Raw genomic sequence first — 18,766 nt, forward strand, 5'->3', positions numbered from 1 at the left:
AAATTGTGAGCAGTTACTGGTTATGAATATTTTATTATGAATATTGGATAACTTGCTGCTTGTAACCAGATTGCATTGCTTCTAAAGAACCAATTGAACGTGACAACATTGATCAGTAGAAACACCCCTCTTGCTTTTTTTGCAGCATTGATACTATAAAAAATGTTAGTTCTGTTGGTATATGTTGAAGCAATCAATTAATAGGCAATGTTAACAACTTTGCTGAAATCGTTTTTAGAATTAAGATGAAGATGGTGCAGAACAGAATAAGTATATATTTGTGAAGTTACATGGAGTTTAACTTTTAACCATGAATCATGTTTCCTTGCAGAACCTGCAGAAAAAATAAGTAGTAGGATTAAATTTAAAGAATTAAACTGACAAGAATGCAGCCAATCAGAATTACTTTGGTCCATCTTTCTCCAGCGTTTGCCCTGATTACAAAACAGTTGCCATAGCAATGTCAGTTTAATATTAATGAACAATGATCTCTATCATAACCTGAATATGATTTATATCATAATCCTGTCACCATACCACACTAGCTGATGTGCTGCAATTTTTAAGTTATTAGTTCTGTTTAAAGAACGCTCCTTGCATTGAAAATATTTTGTAAATGAACTTTTATCACCATTATTTTGAAATGTATTGTGGTACTCCTGATGGAATTCAAATTAAGAATAGGAAGTGACTTTAATGTTGCTTTCTTTAGCTCAGGTGCTTGATTAACTTTATCTTAACAGCTCCAGCAAGCAGTTTAAAAACTATTTTATCATTTTTATGTCTTTACCTATCAGCAAGTATTTGCTTATTTTTCAGTGGAATTCTTCCTAATTTCTACGAAAGAGGGAGAAGTCTTCAACTTCTGCATTGACTCATATATTTTATCATTATTGAAATTTAAATGTTAAGTTATTCGTTATTTTAATAACATTTTATGGGGTTGGGCAACAAATTTATTATAGCTTTGATAGTCCTGCATTGTCTTTGAAGTACAATATAGTAAACAAATTTGAAAGCTAGTTAGTTGAAATAAACCAACTTCATTTGAGATTTAGAGAACATTCAGCACTGTAATGAACCTGTATTTTTATAGCAATGATTCACAGAGAAAATTGGCAAACAACTTTGCTCCAGTTGTTTTGCAGCTGTTTATTTTTCTGTAGATTTAGAATATCAAATAAATCTTTTTTGAAACATCTGATATCAGCTGCTGTTACTTACTGCCTGTTACCCCACTGGTGTTTTGGGCAGCAATGAAAGTCCGTTGTCTCTAGAAGGATTCTTCATTGCTGTTTCTGTAACAATTTTTTTTGGCTAGTCAGGGTTCTTAGCTCCAAGCAATAGGTGTTATTGCATATGCAAAATTGTCATTTTTGAGATCAAGCTGAAGATAATGAATGAAGGAAATATTGAGTACTATGGGGTAAATGATAAAATTAGTACAATCATGTGGTCAAACCAAAGAGGATGTTAAAAAAGAATTAAAGTTATCAGGTTGGGAGCCAAAAATTGATTATGCTTTTGGCTTGGGCAGTGAATTTGAGGAGAAGAGAAACATAGTTAAAAGTTGCAGAGGTGGCTCTTCAGAAGGAAACATCCTTAAAATGTTCTACTATAGCAATTGGGAAGGGAAGTTCTATAGTCTAATGTGCAAGGAGATGGTCTGAGGTGCTCAGAACAGTTTAGTAAATAATTTTATAGTTCTTTAACTGAACGAATACCTAATACATTTCATTTATTAGGTACAACCAGAAACCATTTTGAAGGAAGGAAAGTTGTCCGACTTGAATATGAAGCTTATATTCCAATGGCTGAATCTGAAATAAAAAAAATCTGCAGAACTATTAGAAACCAGTGGCCAGAAATTCAGCACATCAGTGTTTATCACAGACTTGGGTAAGTTACTGCTACTGAAAATGTTGTTTGGGAAGAGAATAGTCAAAATGCAAGGATTATCCTTTTCTGTCATACTTTGTGCTGTTCATACATAACATAATGCAGAATTGCATTAAAGTTGTATTATTCAAAGAAAACATGAGATTTAGTTATTTCATATTTTAGTGCATACAAGTTTATTATTTGATACATAAACATTTAATAATTGAATTTAGCCTCAAATACGCAATAATTTGTGCAACTGAATGTCTAAATTTCAATAGCAAAATAGCAATCCTTAATCTATTAGCAAAGTTCAATCTGATAAGTTTTTTTAGTGATGACCATTCACGCTCATATTAAAATCTAATTGTTTAGGTGAAGTATTGAGTTCAATGAAGTTCAACTTGGGCTCCGTTTTTTGCATTGCAATTGAAGTAGATGTAGCTTGAATCTGACACGAGGACTTGACCTGACACCAGACAAATGAGTCTCCCTGGAGAAAAAGAAATGTTTCCATCTTCTTCACTTGGAAATGGTTTCATGTTATGTTACGTGATTTATATTTCATTCAGTTTTTTGGATAATGCCAATGTTAAACCAATGGAGTGTGAAATCATGTTAAGCTGTTTAGTATCAGTAACCCAGGTGCATCTTGTGGAGGTGTAGTTTATTTCATTGTATTTAAATTAAAATATATCATGGTTTGGAATTTTTAGTCAATTATTAGTGGCTTTCATCTTCTGTTATTCTTTGTTTCTTTGCTTGCTTTTTATCTCATCTGTGACAAAACCACTGATTTTTAAAAGTTATAATATTTTCCTTACATTTATATTCTCTGTTAATGAAAGTGATAAATCCAATTTTACTACTTCTCTCTTATGAGATCCTGCTCACTTTTAGACCAGTGCAGAAGTAATCCAAACCCCTTTAGTCTATATTGTCTTTATCATTTTTTACTAAAGTATTATCACTTATGCTGTTTATGCTAAATTTCATCTGCCAATAGATATCCTCTTGCAGTCTTCTATAATTTTCCTTCATACCTCTACATTATCAGTCATCTGCCAAATTGAAGTTTTACCTTGCATACCCATATCCATCCAATTCATTCAAATAAATAAAGAAAAGTAGTGTCTTTTTTCTTTCCTTGTATTTATGACTTTGATGTTTGCATATCTGGCTCTGGATATCTGACCCTGGCAAGCGCTGCTGTTTACCAGCCTTCAGTCTGAACAACAGTGATTACCATGTCTGTCTGCTTTCTGCCAAATCATTCCTGCATCTGTGCTGTTCCTGAAGCTTTTAATCCATGGGCACTAAATTTGTAAACCAGCCTTTCATGTGGGACTTCGCTAAATGCCTTTTGAAAATCCATATTAACAACTTCTGCTATAGTCCCTTCATTAACCTTATCTGTCAGCTCATAAAAATATTTAATTAGGTTTCTTTAAACATGAGTCACCTTTAAAAATTCCATGCTAATGGAAACTCCTCCAAAATCCTATGATCTGTTTTCCTATGCTGTTCTTAAGAGCTTCCTTCCCAAGGTTAAATTAGCTTGTTGTCACTGTCATATCTTTCTCCTGTTACTGAACAAGTGTATCATATTTGCCTTTTTTAAGTCTTGAGGGATTATTTGAAGCTTATTTCAGTGTTTATCTCCACTTTTTCTAGCAAATGAACATGAACTTGATTCAGACCAAGTGACATTTACGTACTGGAAGCATAGCCTGCCAGTCTTGTATCTAACCACTTTCAATATTCATATCATTCATTATTTGGCAGCATCTTCTTCCTCAGCAAAGACTTACAGAAAATTCTAGGTATTCCAGTTATATAGTCCATCTCAGAGCATAGATCACAACTGATCCTTAATTAAACTCACCCTTCCTCACCCTCCCTTCTTACTTAAATGCTTGAGGATGTCTAAACATTCTCATTTATTTTATCTGCCTTTCTCTTCACAAATTCTCTTTTTGAGTCTTATTTTCCTTTTCATTCTCTCTACAAGTTGACCATACTAAGTTTAATTGGAGAAGCTGAAGTCAGTTGTATCAGTATTATAGCGGAGTAAAGGGGATTATAGAGGCATGAGAGAGGAGTTGGCCAGAATTGATTGGAAAAGAACACTGTCTGAGATGGCAGCAGAGCATCAATGGCTGAAATTTCTGGTAGCAATTCACAAGGCACATGATATATATATCCCAAAGAGGAAGAAATATTGTAAAGGAAAGACGACACAACCATGGCTAGCAAGAGAAGTCAAAGCCAACGTAAAAGCCAGAAAGAGGGCATATAATAAAGCAAATATTAGTAGGAAGTTAGAGGATTGGGAAGTTTTTAAAAAAACAACTAAAAAAGTCATTAAGAAGGTAAAGATGGAATACGAAAGTAAGCTAGCCAATAATATTAAAGAGGATATCAAAAGTTTCCTCAGATATATAAAGTTTAAAAGAGATGAGAGTGGATATCAGACTGCTGGAAAACAATGCTGGAGAGGTAGTAATGGGGGACAATGAAATAGCAGATGAACTGAATAATTCGCAAACACGTTGACTTCATTAATTTTATCTCCAACTTCCACCCTGCCCTCAAATTTACCTGGTCCATTTCCAATACCACCCTCCCCTTTCTTGATCTTTCTGTCTCCATCTCTGGAGATGGTTTATCTACTGATGTCTACTATGAGCCTACAGACTCTCACAGCTACCTGGACTGTTCTCTTCCTACCCTGTCTCTTGCAAAAATGCTATCCCTTTCTCGTAATTCCTCAGTCTCCGCTGCATCTGCTCTCAGGATGAGGCTTTTCATTTCAGGACGAAGGAGATGTCTTCGTTTTTTAAAGAAAGGGGCTTCCCTTCCTCCACCATCAACTCTGCTCTCAAACACATCTCTCCCATTACCCGCACATCTGCTCTCACCCCATCCTCCCGCCACCCCATTAGGGATAGGGTTCCCCTTGTCCTCACCTACCGCCCCACCAGCCTCCGTGTCCAGCATATAATTCCCTGTAGCTTCCGCCACCTCCAACAGGATCCCACTACCAAGCACATCTTTCCCTCCCCCCCCCTTTCTCCTTTCCACAGGGATCGCTTCCTACATGACTCCCTTGTCCATTCGGCACCCCCCCCAATCCCGTCCCACCGATCTCCCTCCCAGCACATATCCTTGTAAGCAGAACAAGTGCTACACCTGCCCTTGCACTTACTCCCTCACCACCATTCAGGACCCCAGACAGTCTTTTCAGGTGAGGCGACACTTCACCTGTGAGTTGGCTGGTGTGGTATACTGCATCCAGTGCTCCCGGTGCGGCCTTCTATATATTGATGAGACCCGACGCAGACTGGGAGACCGTTTCGCTGAACACCTACACTCTGTCCACCAGAGAAAGCAGGATCTCCCAGTGGCCACACATTTTAATTCCACATCCCATTTCCATTCTGATATGTCTATCCATGGCCTCCTCTACTGTCAAGATGAAGTCACACTCAGGTTGGAGGAACAACGCCTGATATTCCATCTTGGTAGTCTCCAATCTGATGGCATGAACATTGATTTCTCTAACTTCCATTAATGCTTCTCCTCCCCTTTTTACCCCATTCTCTCTCTCTCTCTTTCCCTCCCCTCCCCCCTCCCCCCTCCTTATTTCTTATTTTTTCCCTTTTTCTCTCTGTCCCTCTCACATTAACTCCTTCCCTGCTCTCCATCTCCCTCTGGTGTTCCCCTTCCCCTTTCTTTCTCCCTTGGCCTCCTGTCCCATGATCCTCTCCCTTCTCCAGCTCTGCATCCCTTTTGCCAATCAACTTTCCAGCTCTTATCTTCATCCCTCCCCCTCCTGTCTTCTCCTATCATTTCGGATTTCCGCCTCCCCCTCCCACTTTCAAATCTCTTACCATCTCTTCTTTCAGTTAGTCCTGATGAAGGGTCTCAGCCCGAAACGCCGACTGTACTTCTTCCTATAGATGCTGCCTGGCCTGCTGAGTTCCACCAGCATTTTGTGTGTGTTGCTTGAAGTGAATAATAGTTTTGCGTCATTCTTCACTGTCAAAAATACTAGCAGTATGGTGGAAGTTCCAGGTGTCGGGACATGAAGTATGTGAAGTTACCATAATTAGAGAAAAGGTCTGAAGGTCACCTGGATCAGATGGTGTACGTCACAGAATCTTTAAAGAGGTGGGTGATGGGATTGTGGAGCCATTAGTAATGACCTTTCAAGAATCACTAGATTCTGGAATGGTTCCAGAAGACTGGAAATTTGCAAATGTCACTCCAGTCTTCAAGAAGGGAGAGAGGCAGAAGCTATAGGCCAATTTGTCTGACCTCATTGGTTGGGAAGTTGTTGGAGCTGATTATGAAGGATGAGGTCTCAGGTTTCTTGGAGGCAAGTGATAAAATAGGCTGTAATCAGCATGGTTTCCTCAAGGGAAAATATTGCCTGACAAATCTATTGGAGTTCTTTGAAGTAACAAGCAGGATAGACAAAGGGGAGTCGATTGATGTTTGTACTTGGATTTTCAGAAGGCCTTTGACAAGTTGCCAAACATGAGGCTGCTTAACAAGTTACAGGCCCATGGTATTGCAGGAAAGATTCTGACATAGATAAGGCCATGGCTGATTGGCAGGAGGCAAAGAGTGGGAATAAAGGGAGCCTTTTTTGGCTGGCTGCCAGTGACTAGTGGTGTTCTGCAGGGTTATGTGTTGGGACTGATTCATTTTATGTTATATGTTAGTGATTCAGATGATGGAATTGATGGCTTTGTTGGACAGTTTGCAGATGATATGAAAATAGGTGGAGGGGCAGGTTGTTTTGCTGAAGTAGAGAGGCTATAGAAGGACTTAGATTAGGAGAATGGGCAAAGAAATGGCAGATGGAATACAATGTCGAGAACTGTACGATAAGGCACTTTGGTAGAAGAAATGAAAGGGTTGACTATTTTCTATGTGGAGAGAAAATACAAAAAAAAAACTGAGGCACAAAGGAACTTGGGAGTCCTTGTGCAGGATTCTCTAAAGGTTAATTTGCAGGTTGGGTCTGTGATGAAGAATGCAAATGCAACGTTAGCATACATTTCAAGAGGACTGGAATTTAAAAGCAAGGATGTAATGTTGAAACTTTATAAAGCACTGGTGAGGCCTCACTTGGAGTATTGTGAGTAGGTTAGGGCCCCTTATCTTAGAAAGGATGTGCTGAAACTGTAAAGGGTTCAAAGGAGTTCCACGAAAATGATTCCAGGATTGATTGGCTTGCATTTGATGGCTCTGGGCCTGTATTCTCTAGAATTTAGAAGAATGAGGGGAAACCTCATTGAAACCTATTGAATGGTGAAAGGATGTTTCCTGTGGTGGGAGAGTCCAAGACCAGAGGGCACAGCCTCAAAAAGAGGAATATCCTTTTAGAACAGAAATGAGGAGAAATTTCTTTAGGCAGAGAGTGGTGAATCTGTGGAATTCTTTGCACAGATAGCTGTGAACACCAGGTCTGTATTTATATTTAAGGCAGAAGTTGATAGATTCTTGATTGGTTAGGGCATGAGAGGATACGGGAAGAAGATAGGAGATACAAATACTAAGCAACCTAACTAAAGAGCTGAGAAAAGATGCTAGGAGGGCAATTAATGCTAAGACAAAAGAATAAAGATGGTGCTTTTGAAAAATCTCTTTCATTGATAAGAGAAGAGAAATTCCTTAGATAGGGACAAATTAGTTAATATTTCACATGGATGATGTACTAATAAATAGCCAGTGAAAAAAGAAAAAGTTGATAAAATGTTAATTTAAAAACATCAGAAGGTCTGCAGATGCTGGGAATCTGAGCAATACATACAAAATGCTGGAGGAACTCAGCAGGCCAGGTAGCATCTATGGAAAAAACTACAGCTGACATTTCAGGCTAAGACCCTTTAGCAGAACTGGAGAAAGAAAGATGAGCAGTTGATTTAATAGGTGGGGGGATGGGAGAGAGAAACACAAGCTGATAGGTGAAACTGGGAGGGGGAGCAATGAAGTGAAGAGCTTGGAAGTTGATTGGTGAAAGGGATACAGGGCTGGAGAAGTAGGAGTCTGAAAGGAGAAGACAGAAGGCCATGGAAGAAAAAAAAGGGGGGAGGAGCACCAGAGGGAGGTGATGGGCAGGCAAGGTGAGAGAGAGAGAGAAAAGTGGATGGGGAATGGTGAAGGAGAGGTAGAAAGGGCATTACTGGAAGTTTGAGAATTCGCTGTTCATGCCATCAGGTTGGGACTACCCATACGGAATATAAGATGTTGTTCCTCCCACCTGAGTGTGGCCTTATCTTGACAGTAGAGGATGCCGTGGGTTGACATATCAGAATGCAAATAGGAAGTGCAATTAAAATGGGTGGCCACTGGGAGATTCCGTTTTTTCTGGCAGATGGGGCATGAATGCGTGGTGACCTTCATATTTCATCTTTTCTGTCTTTGTGTTTTTTTTAGTTGCCTTCTGTTGGTTTTTAAAAACTTTCCAATCATATGACTTCCCACAAATTTTTGCTTTTTTAAAATTTATGCTTGTATCAATCCAGATTAATTTCTGGTGGCCTCCGTCGGTCGTAGTCGGCCATGGGTACTGCGCCTCTGGTAGTCACTGGGAGTGGCCTCTCCAGGGCATAAGCCAGGGCAGAGTTGGTTTGGAGATCCGTCTGTTGCCCATGCAGTGGGACCCCCCTCTCCATGCTAATAACAGGACCAGAGCAATGACAAAAGTCGGTACAGTTTGGTGCCAGCAGCGTCGCAGGAGTTGCCGTGCCGGTGCTGGGTACAGCAGTCAGCCGCCTTCGGGACTCCGACTCCAGATTTTTCCTCAGGGTTTACTCCCAAAGCCTTTCCCGTAAGTGGGTATAGAGCTGCAAGGCAGCGGAGGTTTGAAATCGGAGTTCTCCCTCTCCTAGATGAGCTACCATCCGTGGTTAACGAGCCCCATCTGCCCAGAGCAACTGGTTTTAAGGTGCCAGTGGTCCACCTTTGCCCCTTCTCCTGTTGGTGAGAACAGCTCCGCCGGGCATAAGAACTCTGCCACACGTGAAGGCCAGGAGTTGACTTGGTTGTCAGAGGCTGTTTGAGACGCACGACATGAAGAGCATTTGTTTAGTAGTGGGAGCTTGTCCCCATTACCACCCTTCAGCTGTGACTACCCTTGGAGCCCCAGATTAACTTACAGTCAGAATAATCAATTGCTACACGAAAAATCAGATTTGCAGGCAGCAGATACCAGGAAATTATTACTTTAATGAAAATGTAAGTATGACCACATGACTTCTCCAGATTTTTGGTGCTTTTTAAACAGTTACAGGGACTTATTGGATTAATATAATTTAACCCTTGTATATCTATTTTATAAATGATGATTGTTCTTGTTTTTAAATGCTTTAGATTCCATTTTGTGTCATTTAATTCTGCAGATTAGTTAATGTGACTGAAGCAAGTGTGATCATTGCCATCTCCAGTCCACATAGAAATGAGTCCTTTGAAGCAGTGAAATATTGCATTGATACTTTGAAAGCCACGGTACCAATATGGAAGAAGGTATGAGCTTTGACATTAGGGCGATGAAATTCAAATCAGATACTTGTATAAAAGGAGCAAAACGGAATTGTCTGAAAATGTTCCTTATCTAGTTATTTTCTATTTTTCTTCTAAACTTCATTCTTCATTCACTTTTTCTTTTTTTTTGGCTCTAAGACTAACATTAATTGCATGGTCACATTTATTCTCAACTTCAATAACCACCTATAAAGTTGAGAAAAGATCATCCTGTTTATGCTGGTTCAAGGGTCCTAATTGAAAGGATTATGAAGAAAAGATACAAAAGGCAAGGTCTACCTTTAGCATATGATACAGTGGATACTGGTTAATTGGGGCAGCTGCATATTTTGGACCACTCTTAAAGAACAAGTCTAATTGAGAAAATAGCTGGGATTACTTTGTTTATTTGGGACATGGTACTGCATAATTGGGACTGGAGCCCGTTGCTATTTCTAGCTAGTGTCAGTTGCAATTTTTGTCACTGATAGTTGGCCAGAAATAACCAATAAGGCAGTTGAGAGCTGTTTTGCTCACTGCGGTTTCAAGCGTTCAGACTTTGAGATGCCAGAAATCGCCAGGAGTGAAAATGAAGCAATTTCACTGCTTCAGAAGTTACGAACTACAGAGAATTTGAAGCTATTGGCAATTATCTTGAATTATCTTGAAAATGAAGATTTGGAGGATGCAATTGTTAAAAGCATTCTATGAATACAGTATATTATCTGAATTAGATGTCTCTGCTAAGTTTGTTTATTTACAGTCATTCAGAAGAACTTGGCAGTGTACTCAGGATGAATTCCTCAGAAGATAGTTATTGGAACTAAAGCAGTGTTATAGTACTGTATTGGTAGTGTTCTGATTTGTTCTGTATTTCATTTAAATGTATACTTTAAACTCACTTAAATGGTAATTTGTCTTTTTATATATCTTTTAAACTATTTCCATGAAACGTCGGCTGATTGGGGCTGCCACTTAATTGGGCCAAAATGTACTAGTCCCGATGTGTCCCATTTAACCAGAATACACTTAATATTATCAGTAATGCTTATGTTAAGTTGGGGCTTTACACCATATTGATACAGAATTAACATAGCTTGTCATTATTACAGAGATATTTCTGCAAATGTTTGAGTATTTCTGATATGCGTCTCTTCAGCAAAGATTATATCAGGCTGGAATCGGTTAATAACTTTAAATGTTTTCATATACTTCATAGGATGATTCCAACCGCGAACATTCCAAGTTAAAACATTTAGCTGTTTAGCTGTTATCGTGGAACTTTGTATCTAAAAACAATAGTTAGACACATGCCAGGATAAGGTAGTCGAAAATGGTGGAGATGAACAACAATAAAAATAATTGACATATGCTTCGGGATTCTATAATGGGGAAAAAAAAAGAAAAAAAATCCCACCCAAACTACAAAGCCCAGAAGCAAGTCGATATCAATCGACGCAAGCCCCAAGAAAAGCATAGATGCAGTACAGGTACAAACTCCGCCTACCTAAGTAAAAAAAAAGAGAAAAAAAAAAATCTCTGTCTCCCTCTCCCGAACATAAATCTCATGTATCTCAATATAATTAACTTGGAAGGAAAGTGTTTTTCTTGTAAAACAAAATGACCTTCAATTGAAAGTAACCTTCATAATATTAGATAAGGAAAGAAAAACACACATCCAAAACAATTCTGGAAATATTTGCACAGAAGAAAAACAATCACCATCTTTCAATTGTCCAATCTATCTTTGAAACACAAAGAAATCCAAATAATTACTTAAAAAATCTTTACAAAAGCATACAATACAAAAAAAAACCAATTCATTTAAATGCTGCAAAAAAAAAAAATTCTAAATGGTTCGAACTTATTACGGTCTTCATCAGTTCTCCCTCTATGTCTTCAGAAATTGAAGCCATCCAAACCAGTCTTTTTCAGAGATAAAAATGTATTTTAAGGTAAAGACTTCAGTAACCATCAAATCTTCCAATCTCATCACTCTTTACACCACGAGACAATCAGGCCATTATAAATCAGTCAAGCTTCAGATTCGTCATCGGATGCGTCGGGTAAGGATATTCATAGATCATGAATGACACATATCAGGTTATCTGATAAAAATCGATTTTTTTTTAATTTTGGAAGGGTCCTCAGTTTCATGCAAATTCCCAGAGTAAAACTAGAGGTGTTTCTATTTTTATTGATTCTAATAATCCTTTTAATCAGGAGGATATTATAGCTGATATTAATGGTAAATTTTTGATTGTTAAAGGAATAATTTGTAATAGGAAAATGGTTTTGGTTAATATTTATGGACCAAATGTTGATGATCCTTCATTTTTAAAACTCCTTTTGCTCTATTACCTGATTTAAATGAATACATGTTGTTAATGGGTGGTGATCTTAATACTTGACTAAATCCTTTAATGGATAAGTCATCATCCAAATATCAACTTCCTAATCGCTCTGCATCACTTATTAATTCCTTTTTAATTGATTACAGTTTAATTGAGGTCTGGAGGCATATGCACCCTAGTGATAGAGAATACTCCTTTTTTTCACATGTTCATGATAAATTTTCGAGAATTGACTATAGTTGACCCTCAACTTTTATTCATCGTTCAGAAATGTGAGTATGATGCGATTGCTATTTCTGATCACGCTCCTTTAAACTTAATATTTGAATTGAAAGATGTTGTTTCTACCAGACCAGTTTGACATTTTCCACAACATTTATTACAAAGTTCAGAATTTGTTGAGTTTATCGAAGCTCAGACAGAAGAGTTTTTTCTCTTTAATCATATAGGAAGCGTCTTTAAGTTAGTAATTTGGGATAAATTAAAAGCTTATCTACGCGGTCAAATTATTTCGTATATAGCTAAACTGAAGAAATAAACAATTGGAATTAGATAAAATCTCTAAACAAATTAAAGAATTAGATAACATCAAGAGTATTTCTTTAATTTGTCAAGTGCTTCACAGGTCAGGGAATGCTGTAGGTTTATTTTAAGGTTATACATTGGTACTCTCAAAATTCTGTTTACTGTAGTGGATGTCTATCTAGTTACCCTAATTTAAGTGTTAAAGGGATACAGTAATAGATATCTATGGCTCCTCGAGCAAAATGTGTTACCATGGAAGGACTTCCATCCAGTGTTGCTCAGATAAATCCAACTGTTGGCCAGATCTTAATTATTTAGGTATGATTATGGTAAATTTTTAATTCACATATGCAATACACAGAAAACACATGCTGTTTTCATGAATAGGTCATTTCATCACAATTGATATGAATAACAGACATCAGAAAGAAGGGATTCTTAAAATCTTCCTAAACTCAGAATTAATCCCAATCCTGATATATTCATATGCATATGCCTGTACACAACAGAGAGGCATCCATAGCTTTGATGGCTGACTGTACAGGGTGAAGGCTACTACTTCAACAGCGTTTGTAAGCCTTTTATTTCAAACTGGTCCCTGTGGTCCATACCATTTATTCCTAACTAAAAGCTAAATGCAATTCAAATTCTTGACTTTTGAAGAAGAGGTCAACATGCCGGATAACCTACAATTGTGACCATCATCAAGGAGAGTGAGAAATGTAATTGTGGGACCTTGTCACAGGAGGAACCATTACTAAGACCTGCCTCAGCCAACCCTCCCACTGGCTGAAAAGCTTCTTCCTAAATTGAAATTTGAATTCCATCTATTAAAAGTTACAAGGAGCAATATTGACTGCAATGCCCGAACATTATAGACTATTAAAAAAATAATAATTCCTGGTTTGAATGCCATTCTATGGGTGATGTAGAATGATCTGTGATTCGTGTTCACATGGACCAAATGCCAACTGGTTTGAGTAATGCTCCAGTCCTTCTCTTATTCTTCCTAACTTGAATTTTGAACCATTCCCTCTTAAAGCTTTCCAGTGGAGTCGGATCAGATTTATGATCACTAACATATGATGTGGAATTTGTTGTTTTGTAGCAGCACTACAACACAAATTTACATAATAGATGGGAGTGGGGTGCTGTTCAGTCTTTGTTCCTCACTGCTGAACCAAGATCATCTGAACTTAGATTAGATTAGCTTTATTATTTGTCACAGGTACATCAAAGCATACAGTGAAATGCATCACTTGCGTCCATGACCAGCACAGTCCGAGGTTGCGCAGATGGTAGCCTGTAAGTGTCTCAATGCTTCCAGCAACAAGATAGCATGCTTATGAATTAATACCCACATGTCCCTGGAATGTAGGAGGCAACCCATGTGGTCATGGGAAGAACGTCCAAACTTCTTACAGACAGCATCAGGAATTGAACCCCAATCACTGCTGCTGTAAAGCGTTGCCATGCTAACCATTATGCTACTGCGTACCACCTCATTTGAACTTGGTCATTACACTTCAGGGTAAAGGTGATGCTTGCACCTCTGCATGCTAGGAATGAGTTCAATGTCAGCACTGACCTTGGAAATGTATGCGAAAATTAAATATCCGTAAGTTAGAGATCTTCTACTAACCTACAAGTTCTTTGCAATCCCACAGATGAAGTATCATAAAATTAGAAAACATAGATTAAACATGGATTAATTCATGGGGGCAATGTCAGTGAAGGATACTTTTGCCTCCAGGCAGCCAGACAGTCTTGGGCCCTTTACAGAAAAGTGTTGCTCAAGATGAAAACCTCAAACCTAACATTAGATTTATGGTCTACGAACAACAGTCATTTTCACACTTCAGTATATGTGGTAGCATATTGATTAAATTACTGTATCAGCAGTCAGACTTCTGGACTTTTGGGACACGGGCTTGAATATTACCATGCATCCCTGGGTATTTAAGTAATTTATTAAATATGGAATTTGAAAAGAAATCTGATCTCAAAATGGTAATCACAAAACTATTAGAATCTGTGGTTTATGGCTTCTACATATCCACAGACCACAGGTGTGTTGACTCTTAGCTACTGCCATAGCTTTGGAGTAATTATGGATTGATAATAAATTTCTGTGACATTCATAGATCATCAGCAAATAATTTAAAACAATGCATGGACTACTTATAACAGGTAAGTCAAATGCTGGAGAGAACCATCAGCATTGTTTAGGAAAATCCTCCAAATCTACTGGCAGCATAACAAAAAGGATGTCAGTGTCCTCTGCTTGGCCAAAGTCCCCAGTGCTGAGACACTAATTGAACTCAGAGAGCTGTGATGGATGGACAATATCCTTTCTGTACTATACTCCATTGACTGGAGAAACACTCACCACCTCCACCATTAGGAGGATTAACTGATTAATAAATTAATGAATTTGTTTTAGTCTTTCAAGTTTTAGTTTTCAAAATTCTAATTTATTTATCCATATATTATCTTTAAGTATGTTTCATATGTTCTAATTTATTTAATTTTTTTAAAATTAGGAGATCTATGATAATGAAGAATATACCTGGAAGGAAAATAAGGAGTGCCAGTGGGCAAAAAATAACCAAAAGTAACTAGATCTCAGTGCAGTCTTGATGGAAGTATCATTCTCTGTTGTCAAAGAATCTAGTATTATGAATTATGTAATCATGCCTTAATTGAAACTGATGATTTACTTTTGCACTATACATTTTTGTGTAAATACTGACTATGATGCATATACTTTTGTATAGAATTATATGAAAAATATGTTAAATTTCCATGTGGATAACTTCTTGATCCGAAACTTGTCAATGCCGCCTAATTTCATACTGATCACCAGCATTTATGTTAATTCATGTTAACGAACAAACACATGCAGCGCTCTTGTTCTTTAGCAACCCACACCCAAGAAGCTGGAGGAATTCAACAAGTCAGACAGCATTTCCGGAGGGAATAAGCAGTTGACGATTTAGGCCGAGACCCTCCAACAGGACTGGAAAGAGAAGGATCAGAAGCCAGAAGAAGAAAGGGGAGGAGGCAGAGTACAAACTGGCATGTGTTAATTGAGAGCAGGTGAGGGGGAAGGTGGGTGGATGGGGCAGGGGTGATGATGTGAAGAGATGAGAGGTGACGGGTGGAAGAGGTAAAGGTCTGAAGTATAAAGAATCTAATAGGAGAGGTCAGTGGACCATGGAGGTGATGGCAGGTGAGAAGAAGCAAACAGGTATGAGAGTAACCAGATTGGGGAATGGAAAAGAGCAAATGACAAAGAGGGAAGCCATTAGGTTGGAGACTACCCAGACAGAATATGAGGTTTTGCTCCTTAGCCTGAGTTTGGGCTCATCATGGCATAAAGGAGGCCATGGTTAGATGTGTCAGTATGAGAATGGGAAGTGGACTGTTTCTTTCCCGCCATACATGCTGTCTAACTTACTGGGTTCGTCCAACATTTTGTTTGTATTGGTCAGGGTTTCCAGCATGTGCAGAACCTCTTGTGTTTAATGTTACTCTTCAACTTAATTTTGACCATTGAATTAGATTGAAGAGAATGCAATATCAATTTTAATGTCAAAGCTGTTGCCTTATTTGCTTGGGTGGTTCTTCATAGTTGTAAAAGTGAATGTTGCTTTGGCAGTTGAATGTATGGTCCTGAATTCATATTAAGAATTACAATTACATTAGAACATAAAACAATACAGCACTGGATAAGTGATTTAGCCCTTGGTGCTCTGATGGTCTTGATGCAAATTTATCCTAACCGTCCTGCTTTGTATCATCTATATCCTTCCATTCTCTTCATACTCTTGTGCCATCTAAAAGCCTGTTAAACTCTATCAAGCTGCCTGCTTCCACTACTGCCCCTGGTAACCTATTCCAGTCACTGAACACTCTGCTTTAAAAAAAAACTTGCCCCTCATGTTGCCTTAATACTTAACCCTCTAACCTTAAAAACATGTCCTCTGGTGTTTTTCTACCCGTGGGGAAAGATTCAAACTATCTAACCTATCTATACCTCTCATAATTTAAGAAATCTCTTATCAGGTTCCAACATTCAAGGCAGAATGACCCAGGTTTTTCCAGTCTTTCCTTGTAGTTCATACTCTCTAATCCAGGCAGGACCCTGTTAAACCACCTGTGCAGCTTTTCCGCAAGCTCCACATCCTTCCTAAAATGAAGTGACCGGAACTGCACACATTACTCCAAGACTGGTCTGACATGTTTTGTATAGCTGAAAAATGACTTTCTACTTACCAATCCTACCAATGAAGGCAAGCATGGCATATTCCTTATTTTTAAACCACCTATTCACTTGTGTAACCACTTTCAGGGAACTATGTACCTCAATGTTATAAGGGGCCTACCATTAATTTTAAACTTTCCACTTAATTTGACCTAACAAAGTACAACACCTCTTAATTGCCACTTCTCTGCCCATATCTGTAACTGATCAATATCCCTTTATATCTTTGAGTCCTTTACATTAATACTGTTTTACATTAAATCTTGATTGAATGCAACTGCCCACAAGAAACATTTTCTTGACTAAATGATGTTTGACTGCAAAACTTAAAGTAATTTGTTGTACATTATTGAGCTGTAATAAAAAGTGCATTTGAGATGTGTAATGGTAGCCATCTTGCAAAACTCAATGAAAATTCAGCCCAGTAGAATACTATTGTTGGAATAAGAGTTCTGTGGCAATTGCGCAGAAACTTAACCTTTTTGAAAATTTTGTGAATGGGCAACAATTTGACTAGCATATAGAGAACTAAAATATTAGATGAATGAACGAGTAGTATACTAAGGTTGAAATCAGAATTTATTTCAAACAGATCTGGAATTGCTTGCAGACTGCCTTTTTGAAGATGTTTTAGATTTGCCAGAACCTGCTGTGGGCCTGATTTTGTAGGAAAAGGCTCATTTAAATAATGCCTTCGAGTTCCCAGTCGAATTCCTGTTTCAATTGAAAAATCCTGCTGAGGCAGGTAAGCGGAATACAGTGGGCATTTCCTTGAGGTTTCACTATGCCGTTACTTTGGTGGAAGATTCTGCAAGAGGAAGAATATAGATGTTCTTGGCTCTTGAATTAAACTTCTGCAGATTCTGGTATTTTATATCGAAGTCAGTGAACCTGTATGTAGCAAACCTGTTATAAGGTAAATTTTGAAAAGTCTCTTGAAATTCAGGAATATTAATTCTATAACTTCTCTCTTAGTCACCCTAATAATTAGATTTCCATAAAAATTATTATATTGGTCATGCCATTCTGATTTAGCTTGATCATGTTTGTGATTTTAGAGCCATTTTATCAAAACTTTCAAAATGGATTTTGACATCTTGCTAACTCACCTATAGATCTCTATTTTTTTCCTCCCTCTCAGTTCATGAACAGCAAAATTCAGTTTACTAGTTAAATCGCTGGCAGTCCTGAAAAATCATTATTAATGTAATCAGTTTTTGGAGCTGCTTTTTTTAAAAGAACCTTGCAATCCAGGGCATGAGGTTTTGTGAACCTTTAATATTTCCAGCATTTTTTTTAACAATGTAAAAGTTCTACGTTGTCACTAAATTCTCATTTCCTCACTATCCTTGCTACATCTGGACATCATCATTAATAATTTGAAATAAGATTACTGTTTCTAATCTCATAATATAGTTAACCTTGATAAACTATGAATGGATCACTTATTAGTCTCAATCAATTGAGTTATCCAAAGATAAAAATTCACCTCCTGTCTCTGAATGGTAAGGATTTATGATTGCACTTAACATTTATGACAGTCAATTGAAGTTCATTGTACCAATGTTACAGACACAGAGAGTGACATGTTATGACTGTAATATAAAACAATTTCCTGAAGAATCAGAATTTAACAGCAAACTGCAAATCAAGATTTTCAGTAGAGATTTGGCTTTATTCATCTGGAAAGTGTTAAATAAGTCTTTTACTAGACAATAATAACCTCTGTTACTTTGCCATTGCTGTAAAATAGATAAATTCTGACCTCTAGTGGTAGCAATTTAATCATACATTGCCTTACTAGAAGTAGTAAGTTTTTAATAGCTTGACCAATATAACAGAAATGATAACCTGCAATAGTAGAGTTGGAACATTTGTCAAGACTGAATAACTCTCAGCAGAATATTATGCAGAATTTATAATTTCTGCCTTTGAATTTTGCAAAAACCATTTGTTCACTACTGATTAAAGGTAGCAATAAAATCATGAATAACCACACATTCTGTTTATTATTTGTACACTGCATACTTGTGTTGAATAAATAAATAGTTGTGATCAGTTTTGAGCAAGATGATGGGACATTGAGGTTGGTGTGGAGTAGAAAGTGGGAGTAGGTAGATCTATAGTCAGTTACTTAATCTACCTGAACTTTCAAACTCCTGTTTTTGCTGTCCCTGTACATCACATATGGCAATATGTGTAC

The 18,766-nt window shown here is 37.6% G+C and overlaps 1 protein-coding gene across 1 annotated transcript in view; it reads left to right on the forward strand.

Annotated features, from left to right (window-relative positions):
• The window catches only part of LOC132404871 (molybdopterin synthase catalytic subunit), a 43,350-nt gene extending 24,789 nt beyond the window's left edge, over positions 1 to 18,561 (forward strand). The window contains exons 2-4 of the mRNA XM_059989433.1: positions 1,746 to 1,899; positions 9,297 to 9,420; positions 14,840 to 18,561. Of these exons, the coding sequence (XP_059845416.1) occupies positions 1,746 to 1,899; positions 9,297 to 9,420; positions 14,840 to 14,914 (353 nt within the window). The 3' untranslated portion in view covers positions 14,915 to 18,561. The remainder of the gene's footprint in view (positions 1 to 1,745; positions 1,900 to 9,296; positions 9,421 to 14,839) is intronic.
• The last annotated feature ends 205 nt before the right edge of the window (positions 18,562 to 18,766 follow it).

The sequence above is a fragment of the Hypanus sabinus genome, chromosome 14 (genome assembly GCF_030144855.1).
Source record: "Hypanus sabinus isolate sHypSab1 chromosome 14, sHypSab1.hap1, whole genome shotgun sequence".
Lineage (NCBI taxonomy): Eukaryota > Metazoa > Chordata > Chondrichthyes > Myliobatiformes > Dasyatidae > Hypanus > Hypanus sabinus.